Source organism: Perca fluviatilis, chromosome 2 (genome assembly GCF_010015445.1).
Source record: "Perca fluviatilis chromosome 2, GENO_Pfluv_1.0, whole genome shotgun sequence".
In the NCBI taxonomy this organism is placed as follows: domain Eukaryota; kingdom Metazoa; phylum Chordata; class Actinopteri; order Perciformes; family Percidae; genus Perca; species Perca fluviatilis.
This window is the reverse complement of record NC_053113.1, coordinates 39,327,012-39,339,120: the sequence shown is the minus strand read 5'-3', so window position 1 is coordinate 39,339,120 and position 12,109 is coordinate 39,327,012. Positions and strand designations below refer to the sequence as shown.

The window sequence follows — 12,109 nt, the reverse complement described above, 5'->3', positions numbered from 1 at the left end:
GTGAGGAGCAGAGAGTAACAACGGTGCTTTTCAGGTGTTGTGCTAATCACTTATGAATAAGACAAAGTCCCAATAAGTCGGCGTGTTCCTTTAACATTGTGGTTTGCAGCCTTTGTTTTCTGTTAGTTAATGTAGGTACATTTCACATTTTATTCAACACATCTGGTACACTCTGGCTGAATGCAATACACCTCTTCACATATACATTGTTTTTTTTCTACATTTGCAGCAATTGGATTGTTGTGATTTTTAATACATACATTTAGCTGAAACAGACTGCTTTTTAAATTGAAGTTGAGGAGGATGATTGAATACATTAGGTGGAATATTAACAATTAAGCTGATTTATGAATTTTAAACATTATTGTCACATGCAATTGTTCACAGCACAACTAGGTCTAATTTGACCTCGGCATTTAAGCCATCCTAAGCATGAGGAGCGGTGGGCTGCTGTAAAGCACCCAGGGAGCAACGTGGGGTTCAGTGTCTCGCTCAAGGACACTTTGACATCCGAACAGGAGGAGACATGAGGACATGATATTAAGAAGAAACAGTTCCAAAGTTAACGTTATCTTTGGTCACTTTGAAAGCAGTTTGAATCCACACAGAAAATGCCAAACTGTGCAATTAAAACTGTCAAATGAGTCAAAAGTAAATATATACCCAGACTGCAGTGAAATCAAAGCACATAATATTTAAAAGTATTTAAAAAGTCCCACCTGACAATAAACGTGTAAAGTAAAAGCTGTTAAAATAGCTTCATCATAAACCCACTTCAAACATGTATTTGTACATATTGTCTGTCCTTGACACAGATCACCTAAATTGATGGTTTGCTGTCAAAGCAGACATCTGTAATCTAAAAAAAGCACATGCCAGGTTACATGACTGCACACGCCTGCAAACACACAACACAAGATCATGGAGATTTCCTCCCGAAAACTAGCGTACATACGCACAGCTCCAGGACATCTCCACACATCCATCCAACAGTAAGCTGCGTATCCTTCACATCCTCATAATCACAACTAAAGCCTCCTGCGCTGCCTCAGTCCTCTGTGGTGATACAGGAAACATTGCCCACACAAGTGGCTGCATTATCTGACTCACACTTCTCGTTACAGTGATTGAGAGAACTATGCTGTGGGTTGCCATCTGATGACTAAAGACGATGAAGCTGCTTCTGTTATAAAACGCAGCCACCCTTTGCAGGAATAGTAGTGCTTCATAAAAATAATAATAATAGTAATAATAATAAATGTAATGATATATCACTTTTCAAAACAGATGTTAAAAAGTGCCATAGAAGACAATAAAAACAGATAAATGAGGCAATAGGAAAAATAATTATTAAAACAGAGCAGCATATTTCAATAATAGAATAACAATAGTCATGCAAGACAATAGAAACCAATTTGAAAACATAAATGTGTATAAATATACTGTATGCATACACACAAATAGGTGAATATTACATATACCCATACAAGCATGCTCTGTACACATGCTTCGCCATACATTTGCACATGAACAAACTATGCACATAGACACGTAACTATGGGACATTTATTAAAAATGACATGCGTCTTTAAAAGCATTTTAGAAGTCGATACGGATGTAGCTTTGTCCTCTCCTCTCTATTGTTATGCTGCCCTGCCCCCTCCCTGGCCTGGGGACCTTAAATCTCCAGGTAAAAGCAAAGGCGAGAGGTTACAGGCCTTTGCGAAAGATGAATGGGAGGGGGTCAGGCACCACTATTGCTCTCCTGGCTGCATACAGCAGTCCACAAATGAGCTGAGGGCTTGTAAAACTGTCAGCCAAGACATTCATTGATATCTCTTGTTTACACTGTGGGCTTACCTCTTGTTACGTAACTGATCCTATAGCTTATCACCTGTCGCTGTTCTTTATAGTCAGTCAATACTAATTATTCACCACACCACTGCACCCTGGATTGCCTATTGACTGAAGGTCAAGTTTGGCTTTGTCTGCAGAGGCACACGCACAAACACACACACTTTGTTACCACTATATTTGTCTTCCAAAGATTAGTTTGATTGAATCCCACTTTTATCTGGAAACAAGTGCACAAGGAAAAAAAGCCAGAGATACGAACTGACATTTGACAAAGACAATCAGCTGATCCCAAACAAACACAACGATGCCCTTGCTCACTTGCCACCAGGTTATCCTGTCTTGTCATATTCATACGTACTGTACGAGTCATATCTTTTTCATTACATGTTTTGACTACCAGCTTGCTGAGCTGTTACTCCGAGCATTCCGGGAGTTATGAAAAAGAAGGATTCATTTCAACAGAATACTTAACAGCTGGCTCTTCAGCCAAAGCTAAAAATAGAAGTCTGATTTCTAAGAGTCAGACAACAGTCTGAACTGTCACTTCTATCCAGACACCTCTCCTACCTCCGGCGATCTTCTTGAGGAGCTGCTGCCTGGCGATGATCCTGCCCAGCCTGTACCCAGAGCGTCTGTGGTGATGGTCCATTCTCAGGTAGAAATCCTGAGTCTCTGGAGTCATACTCCCGAGACACTCGCTGCCTGTGGACTCTGGGAGCTCCCGAAACATAACTGAAACACTGTACCCCAAACAAGCCCCTGACTGCTGGCTGATACACACTCACCCACACACTCTCCCCTCAACAGAAAACTTCACGTACAGGCGCAAAAAGCCTAAAGTGAGCTGAGAAGGACGGCAGAGCAGAGCCTAGGGGGAGGAGAGCCAACCCTTTAGCCTCATGTGACCACAGGGAGGCCAATGGGAAGGGAGCAGTTGGAGAACTGCCCACCTTGCTGAGCTGAATCCAATGTCTGTGTGAACGCTTGTCAACTTCCCCCTGCTCTGGAGGGAAATATAAATACCATTGGAATGCCTATGAACTGAGTAAGGAGAGCACGAGTGGAAGAAAGAGTGCTGTGGGAGGGCTTACAAAAATAGTGTTTTTTAGACGCGCCCTGCACTAGAACAACTCTTCTGCTGTTGCTGGTCACACAGGTGCCAAGTTTCCTGGGCGAGAGTGAGCCTGTGCCATTTTACAGAAAACTACAGAGGAGAGATAGAAAGGGAGAAGTTGTTTTCCTGGTTGGAGAATGCTAATTTCTGCTCCCCCACCCCCACCACATAACCCCTAGCTCCAGCCACAGGAAGGCCTCTCAGCAGGTCTCCTAAAAGTGTCACCTCCTCCAGGGACAAAAAGAGATTTTAGCTTGAATACATATGAGTGACCTGGGCCCCATTTTCACTTGGTATTAAAATCCAATCTGAGTGATCGGATCACAAGTGGACAGCTCTAAGTACAGGTGTGACGCATTGTGATCCGATCACTCAGGGCCTGTTTAGACCTGCTTTTAACATCTGTCCTGAGTGATCCAACCAAGTGGACAGCTCTAATGGTGCGTTCTTTTTGTCTTGTAATCGCGACTAGTAGCTTGAGCGTGACGTCACATCCGTGTCGAAAAACGAATAACCGCGGGTTGTTGCGTTCTTTTAGTCACACAATACTACGAGTCGGAGAAAAGATGGATTTTTGTAACATTTTTAGTAACATTTAGGATTCTATTCACCCAGTTATTGACATATTACACAAATATATTTCACAGTTTGATACCTGAAAATTACGTTTTGATTAACGTTAATGTTAGGCTACTGCTCTGCTTTCTGCTCAAGACTCGGCTTAAAGCCATTGTTAGCAACCGAGCGTCTCTAGCCAATTTCAGCTGCACAAGCTACAAAATAACTAATTAGGCGGTATTTAACTCCTAATAAGACTGTAGCGACATGCCTATAGGTAGCAGTATTCAGCGTACCTTTTGCATATAGGCTGGTTGTGTGTGTTTTTGAGATGATTCTTTTTGGCATCTTATTTGATAGGATAGCTTAGACATGAAAGGGGAGAGAGAGGGAGAATGGCACTCGTGCTTTTCTGCTTTAAAAGTCTACTCGTATCAGCCAGTTTAGAACATGGAACAACAATCTCCTCACACCTGAAGTAAAGTCCACATCCGCACAAGCCGACCCACCCAGCACCACTCAGGGCCCCTGCCACTCTCCCTCTGACTGTCCTGGCCTCCCCGCTGCATACAGGCTTGCCTGTGTAGTACCGGTATAAGCATGGCGCCATACATGTGAATAGAGCCCATATGGGCAAGCGACCAAGTCAAACACAGCCTCTGTCTGTTTCGCTCCCTGGCTGGCAAAATCCAGCCTAGATTAAGCTCACAAAGACGACAATTCAGCAGCACACTTCAGAGCCCGCTGTACGTTTTCATAAACTTCTTCTGGGTTTAATGGCCTTCTCCACACACTCAGGTGGAGCTATTTAAATATGTGATTGTTGCTTTTTTAAAAGGTACTAGGTGATGGTGTTACACTATTTGGATGATTTCATTGGGCGGTGACTCATTTTTTTTTACACACACAAACACCTGTGTTCATTCATACTGTAAAAGGATCGCTTCAGGTGTCAGATGCTAAAACATGAGTGGCAGCATGTTGGCAACAGCGCGATCTCTCTGAACCCATGTCTGTGTTTTCTTCTTCCCTCTCCGTCTAGACGAAGAAATTCACTCAGCGCATCGTACATATCACATTATGGAATCAATCACCCGCTGCTATGGAACATCATAATGAATGAGATTAACTGTGTTTTCGTCTCTGTCTGCACTCAAATACCTCAGCGGGGATTGTGAAAGAGCTACGAGAGCTCCAGTATTCCCTTTGGATGTCACTGTGTTTAACTTTGTGCCGCATGCCATGAAGAAATGGCAGTGGTGTGTCCTTAGTGGGAGTGTTGTGTGTCAGGCACAGTGACTCCAACCCTTATCAAACTTGTCCCAACATGCCTCTGTCTAGGTTTCAGAGCTCAACTGCTATACAGCATGGCAACAGGAATCCAGACTCACATTACACACACTCAAACATATACGGAGGCTCTGTAACATGCCTGCCAGCTTGACAGTGTGGATTTGATTGTTTATCACAATAAAGGCAGTTATTGTTACTGTGTGATGACAAACTAAGCCATGTTGAAATGCAACTGTAATGCAGCCATTTAATGCATGTCCAGCCTTTATTAATTCTCTGCTCCAGCACTCCAGCTTCAGACAGGTGGCATTACAAAAGGGAAATGTACTGTATATTCTGAATCATGGACTCAAAGCTTGGGGCCCACAAAGGATGAGTATGGAGGCAGTTGAGTGGGGGTTAGACACTGCTCTGATGTGGTCTGATTCAGCAGCAGCAGACATATGTAATCTGCACCGGGCAGTTTGGCTCTGGCGTGGCTACATTTCCTGTGGTTAAGGCTTAAGAAAAGCTCCAGTGTGACTTTAGATTTCCACCTCATGAGCCACCAAATGTCTGAATTCTGAGCTCAGATCTGGATGTAAATCACACTTTAATGCCGCAGATCCGCTGAGCCCTTGTGCAGGTAACCTGAAGCATTTGAGAAGCCCCCTTATAATGACCCTATCCGGTGGACGAGGTGGCAGGTGCTCTACACCGCAGACTTTTAACACACTGCAACACAATGAGGATCAACCCATGCATCATTATTCAGAACTTAATCTCATCTTTAGAAGCAAGCACCCCTCGAGCAGCTGCTGGGTTTTCCCCAAAACATGTGTGTCCCAGGATATTCAGGCTTCTAACTTGCATGTAATTATGTAATATATGAGTACAAATAATAGTATGTAAAAATAAAATGTACAGGAAATAAATAAGATATGGAAGAGGCACGGTATGCTTCTTGAATTAAAATTGGGGGTGAATAGATTTCACATCATATCCAATTTAAGTATAGGGGCATTGTCATGATTTCCAATTACATGAGGGACGATCTGGCTGAGCACTTTGACTAATATGGCTGATTATAACTCCAAAAAAAATAACTTAACAATGCATTATAAAACACTAACTGTCCCCTCGCTCGTTAATGATCTCAACAATTTTCTCATCATCTCCTATTTTCTTTCCTAACATTTCGGCAGTGCCTTTTCACAGTTAAGGCTTTTATATTGTTGTGTTATTCAAAAAAGGGGAGGTTGGGGGGGAAGACATGCAGGAAATCGTCACAGGTCGGATTCGAACCCTGGACCTCTGCGCCGAGGCATAAACTTCTCAGTACATGTGCGCCTGCTATACCCACTGAACCAACCTGGCCACCAAATTTACTATTTTAATATATCTGATTTGCCTAAGTTACAGCTCAAGAGGAAATCAAATTTCTCGGATAGTGTTTCACAGTATCCTGTATTTTCATTCATCTGTGGGAGTTGAGAAATCGACTCAACTCAAAGTCAAACCCACACACGGTGTAAAAAGATTTCATGCATATCTTCCTTTAATTAAAAAAGCTTTGTGATATGCATGCTTCTCTATGGAATCTGACAGCTCACATCCATCTGTATTTGGCTCTTAGCCTGTGCCAGTTGACACCTATTAATCACACAGGAGTAGATGAACCCGGCCGTGTCTTTTTAAATATTTGCTCACTGCAGAACAAAGCAGCGGGGTACAGATAGAGTATCCCAGTCAAATAATAATGTTTCATGCAAAGGCTCCACGCTTCTTATCTGATAGACTGACCATCTGTGATGTGACACAACTGGATTTCCTTGTTGATTGGCCACCATATCAGCTCTAAAGAGCTAGAAATCAGCGGCCAGGGGTCTAAAACACCTGACCTACATTTTGTATAAATCTCTCTGATTTCCCTTAAATGTTTTGGACATGAAAGATTAAGTTTTCTCCTGTCTGCCCTAAATATCACATCAGCCTTGGCTGCAGCCTGATGCGATATTCCTAATCAACATAAATAGTCACAGAAAGCAAAAAAGAAGTAGGGAACTTCCTTGCAGGGATCAAACCGAGTGTAACAATATCCATAACTTTTAATGCATCTGTCAAGTCAGTGCATCAGGTCTATATGTGTCCACTTGTTCAATGTGTACTGTATATAAGCAGCTCAAGGCCTCGAGACGGCAGAGAAAAGAATGCAGTGTTAATGTGTCTAATATCAACGCAGCGCAGGACTCAGTATCGTGCCTCAGCACACACAGCTGAGCGGAGCACGAGTCATACTTTCTGTACAAAATACAACAGCTTTGTGTGAGAGCTGAACAGCAGTTTTGAACCCTGCCAAACAAAGTGAACACACTTGGTCTTGTCTCTATTTGTATGACATGAGGAAGACGGAGCTGTTTTGTGATTTATGCGGTTTTCCCACACAAGGAGCTGATGTGTGGTCAATTCACAGCACCTAGTGGTAGACTTAGGTTACTGCACAAACGATTGATTTCCACTCTTCACACACTCTCAAGACCTTTGACAGAATCATTGCACCAGGGCATTCACCTAAAATCTTCAGTGATTCTTTCAAATGTTTCCCAAAGTAGCTTTAAAGTTATATCCAAAAACAATTATCTACACTTTAGGCTATGCACATATATCGCCCGCCCCCCCTCCCTTATTTGAAGCAATATCTTACCTATTAAGTTTCTATCCCATTCTTCAAATGTCACCAATACACATCATTCAGGAACTATAATGTCGGTTTGAAGAGACTTAATTTGGGACTTTAATAACAATAACGTTCGGTGTGACTGAACAATGCTTGGCGGCACAATATGTCTTGTCCTCCAGAGAGACAGGTGCATTTTAAGAGATTTAAGAAAATATGGATTAGACCATTTCATTTTAATTGAATTGCTAGGAAAACTGCAGGTCTTTAAGTTTATTGATAGCAATGTATTCATATAATAAAACAGAGTAAAGGGAGATAAACTTGTAATGATATATAGTATATTATCATGTCAAATGAAATGGTCTATACTATCTCAAAGAAAGTGATAGAAAGTGAAAGATCCGCAATATTATCATATACACTACAGAAACAGTAAACGAATGAAAAGTGAAAATATATGACAAGCTACAAAAGATTAAATAAAATAATTAAAGTTATCTGCTTGATAGATAGATAGATAGATAGATAGATAGATAGATAGATAGATAGATGGAGGGAGAGATAGATAGATAGATGGAGGGAAAGATAGATAGATAGATAGATAGATGGAGATAGATAGATAGATAGATAGATAGAAAGAGAGAAAATTATGTTTGAATTAGTTTTATTGTTAATTTAAGGTGCTCTATGAGCACGTGGAACCCTTTAAACCACAAATCAAACATCAAATATTGTCCACTCTCACTCAGCTTTCCATTTCCCAGTGAAACCCACTCATCAGCGCCACCCTGCGGCAGTAGCAGGCCCGTGGTCATTGAGAATGGAGAAAGAATAGCAGTGTTCAATAATGCCATGTAGTCAAGGATTTCTTACACGTGTGCAAAAAGTTATAAGTTGATTATATTGTTTTTGTATTTAGCCTGGCATTACAATCACATACAACCCATTGAGATGCATTAGCCTTTACATTTTCAAAACCATTAGCCTATGGAGCTCAAACGAGAAAAAAAGACTCAAATGTACCCTTAAATCTCCAATCCATTTCCAAAAATCGTCCAACTTTTTCCCACAGCTTTATAAAAGTAAATACAGTTGGACCACTATATGACACTGACCTAAAAGCAATATGACAATCGGTGGGATTTTATTTAGGACTACTCAACAGCACACAACTTCAATAGAAAAATTATTAGAACTTAAATTTGTTTAAATGCATTGGACAACATGCACAATGAATATCTATCAATTTAGGATAAATAGCCTAGATGTATTACTATACTGCACCTAAACTCATTAGACAAACAAAATCCAATAGCCTAACAAGACAAATTAATACGGTTTTCAAAAATACATTTTCCCCTCTAGACTACAATTAACCCGGTTGCAGCACCACTGTGATGACACTTAATGCACACCATGACTTAGCCTATGTCATTCAGATTACTGCTATCCAAATGAATGACATGCCCTCTGTGTTGGCTCTCTCAGCGGGCTAGGGTGCGCCTGCAGCGGGCTACTGACCTGCCAGTCTCCGCTCTCTGACATTCTTCCAGAGTAAGTCCCAGGCTTTGGATGTGGAGCTCCGCAGCTGCTCGCTGAAAGAGCGCCGGAGCTTCAGCTTCGAGGAGTTTCTTCTAGATGTCATGGCAAATCCTCCACTCGGACATAATAACTAAATCCTCCTCGTTCCACAAAAAAAAAAAAACCGTTATGTTAAAGTCTCCAGCAGAAAAGCACCTTTCCTTTTCCCGGTTAGAAACTTTGTTTCCACTACAGCAGCAGCAAACCTGACTTTGGAGCCCGCTCTTCAAACGCAGTTGTCAACATTTTGTGGAAAAATAAATATATTCCTCTCGCTTAGAACGAAAATCGATAAAACGAGTAAAAGTTGTAGAGTGATTGTAAAGCACCAAGACAGACTTCACACTTCATACCAGATGTGTGTGTGCGCCTGTATGTGTGTGTGTTTGTGTGTGTATGTGTGTGAAGGGATCCACGCACAGCGAGCGCTACTCAGCCGTGATACCTTCAAATGCTGCGGGAAATATGGGAATTATCAACTGAGCACACATGATCCAGCTAACAAAATGCCAGAGTATGACTGGAAAGGAGGAATGGAGCTTGGAGCACTGATGGCAACAGATGGTGAAATTGATCATCATTTTATAATTGCTATTTTCCATAACATGTAGCTTATATAAGTAGGTCTATTTATGATATGTAGCCTATGTGGGCTATTGAATGTCAAGCTTTGTTTGATATTAAATGTCACACTTTATGACCTAGAAAACTTTTCTGTAATGTCCCATGAAGGTTCCCCCTCGGCAATATTTGATGCAACCTTTGGAAAAGATCACAAGGAGGCCTCCATATAATCTTCGGTCATGGTTGTGTGAATACTGATGGTTCCCGCATGATGATTCATCCCAAAGAACACTAAAAGAACTTTCCCTGAACGTTTCCATAACCATGCAATGTTCTGGTCAAAAAAATATTGATCTCACAGGACTGTTGGAGATACAGTAGCCTATGTTGAGCAAACTCCTGGGGAGGAAACCCCATATGTATTGGCTTTTGTTAATTTTTAATAAATAGAACACGTAACAAGCATAATCATTAATAATACACAATAACATAAATAAGTAATTATAGTGGGCAACACGTTTTAAATCCATATAAACTAAAATGATAGAGTAATATAATGTAGAAATGTACATCTCAGAAGTACAACGTGGATGAAGTAACCATTCAAAAAGCATTTCCTTACACTGTCCTTGAGACTGCAGCTGCAAATAGCAGAAATACCACAGTCGATTAAGATGACAAAATAGTAGTTGTAACAATGCTGTGATGTAAGATACAACCATGTCTGGATGCCATGTCTAATGTCCATTTCTCCAATGTCCATTTCCCCTTTAATCTCCAACCTCAAGTCACATGATCACTGGAATAAAACAAGCACCTGACAAAGTTGCAAATCCAAATACATTCTGTCTCTTTATTTATTATTATTTTTTTTTAGATCAGAAGTGCCTCCAACAGTTCAAATTTAAGACTCTGAAGTAGGAAATAGAGATCTACGTAGAGCACCTGAATGCATCACAAGCTGCGAACCGCTCAACACACACACACACACACACACACACACACACACACACACACACACACACACACACACACACACACACACACACACACACACACACACACACACACACACACACACACACACACACACACACACCTCAGCTCTCATATGACACAATTCCAAACTCAGCAATCACTTTCTCTAGTCCAGTCTCTTATTTTATTATCATCCCAGAAACAGTAAGATGTTCAGAAATGTTCAGTTATAGGGAATCCTGTCTCCGTGGTGATCAATAGCTTCACAATCATAGCACTTAATGCATCTATTATTTCCTTTAAACTGTATTGTAAAGGTTTTTCTTGGTATCCTTTTTTTTTGGGGGGGGGGGATGCTTCGAAAACATTTGATTGACATGGACCTAGTTATTAACTATTATTAGGATTTTGACCTACATTTCCCATCAGCAGGATGTCGTCTGTTATTTTAGAGTTCAGCGAGTTCTCCCCAGGTAGGCTAGAGTAGGTCACCCCTTCAGCACAAACATTGGCTCGGTTTCATTACTTTTTGTTGTCACAATATCTTGCACCGCAGACGGTGAAATAAATAAGAAAAACAAAAAAAGTAAACATGATACGATCTTCTGTGAGGCTGCATACTAGACACCAGCTTCAGTAATCATTATACCATAATTATTTTAGGAATTTCCTCCTATTATTGTGTGCCCATTCAGGCAGCGCATGACCTGGGAGCCGTGATATCATATCGGCTGTATTCATTTCTTTCCTCCCCAGCTGGGATTACTGTTATAACAGGTTTAATACCATAATAAACACACAGTCTTAACACAAAGTGACTGGCTGAAGATTGACAGTTTCTTAAATGAGCAAATCTCTGCTGACCTCAGCTTGCCCTCTCTGTGTGAAGCTGAGCTAACATTACTTCATTTCAATAAGGAGATAGAGCCCATTTGCCACCGAGCAGGACGGGTGATTTACAGATTATTACAAAGTCACATAGTGAGACAGGAGTGTGCAGCTGAGGGGAGAATATTAATGAAGGGCTCAGTTTTCCATTTGTTCCATCTAAAAGTGAAATTATGTGCAGCCAGGAGGAATAAGAGGAGACCCAGTAAACTGCTCTGATCTTACTGGATCCGACATGAAAAAAACATTAACATCTGCATATTTTAGGTTAAGACTCTCTTCTGAAGACGGAATAACAGAAACATCATAGATTGTACCCTCCTACGAAGCAAAACATCAAAACCATCTGCTTATTTGCGGCGCAGGAACTAAATAACTCTCAGAGCGCGACAGCTTTTCATTTGCATTTGGATCTAACTGAATTTGTCACTGTAAATCTTAAGGTTTGGAATGAAAAGAATGAACGTTTAAGAATGATGTGAGAAAACATGGAGGCTTTTTTGGTTCAGCGTGGGTCAGAGGGAGGAACCTGTTCACCGCTGATCAGCATGTTGCTATATATAGCCCTACTTGTTGACACCCCAGACTAAAAATGCAGCTTGGAGGACAGACAAAAC

At 41.1% G+C, this 12,109-nt stretch overlaps 1 protein-coding gene across 5 annotated transcripts in view; it reads right to left on the bottom strand.

Annotated features, from left to right (window-relative positions):
* stard13b (StAR-related lipid transfer (START) domain containing 13b) overlaps nucleotides 1-12,109 on the bottom strand; it is a 90,573-nt gene that overhangs the window by 29,922 nt on the left and 48,542 nt on the right. The window contains exon 1 of one of the 5 annotated variants that reach the window (XM_039781278.1): nucleotides 9,003-9,160. The exons of 3 other annotated variants lie outside the window; for them this stretch is intronic. In XM_039781278.1, coding sequence (XP_039637212.1) covers nucleotides 9,003-9,126 — 124 coding nt within the window. In that variant the 5' untranslated portion in view covers nucleotides 9,127-9,160. Of the gene's footprint in view, nucleotides 1-2,424; nucleotides 2,661-9,002; nucleotides 9,161-12,109 lie in introns of those variants that run through there. One more of the 5 variants, XM_039781270.1, reaches the window with a different exon arrangement.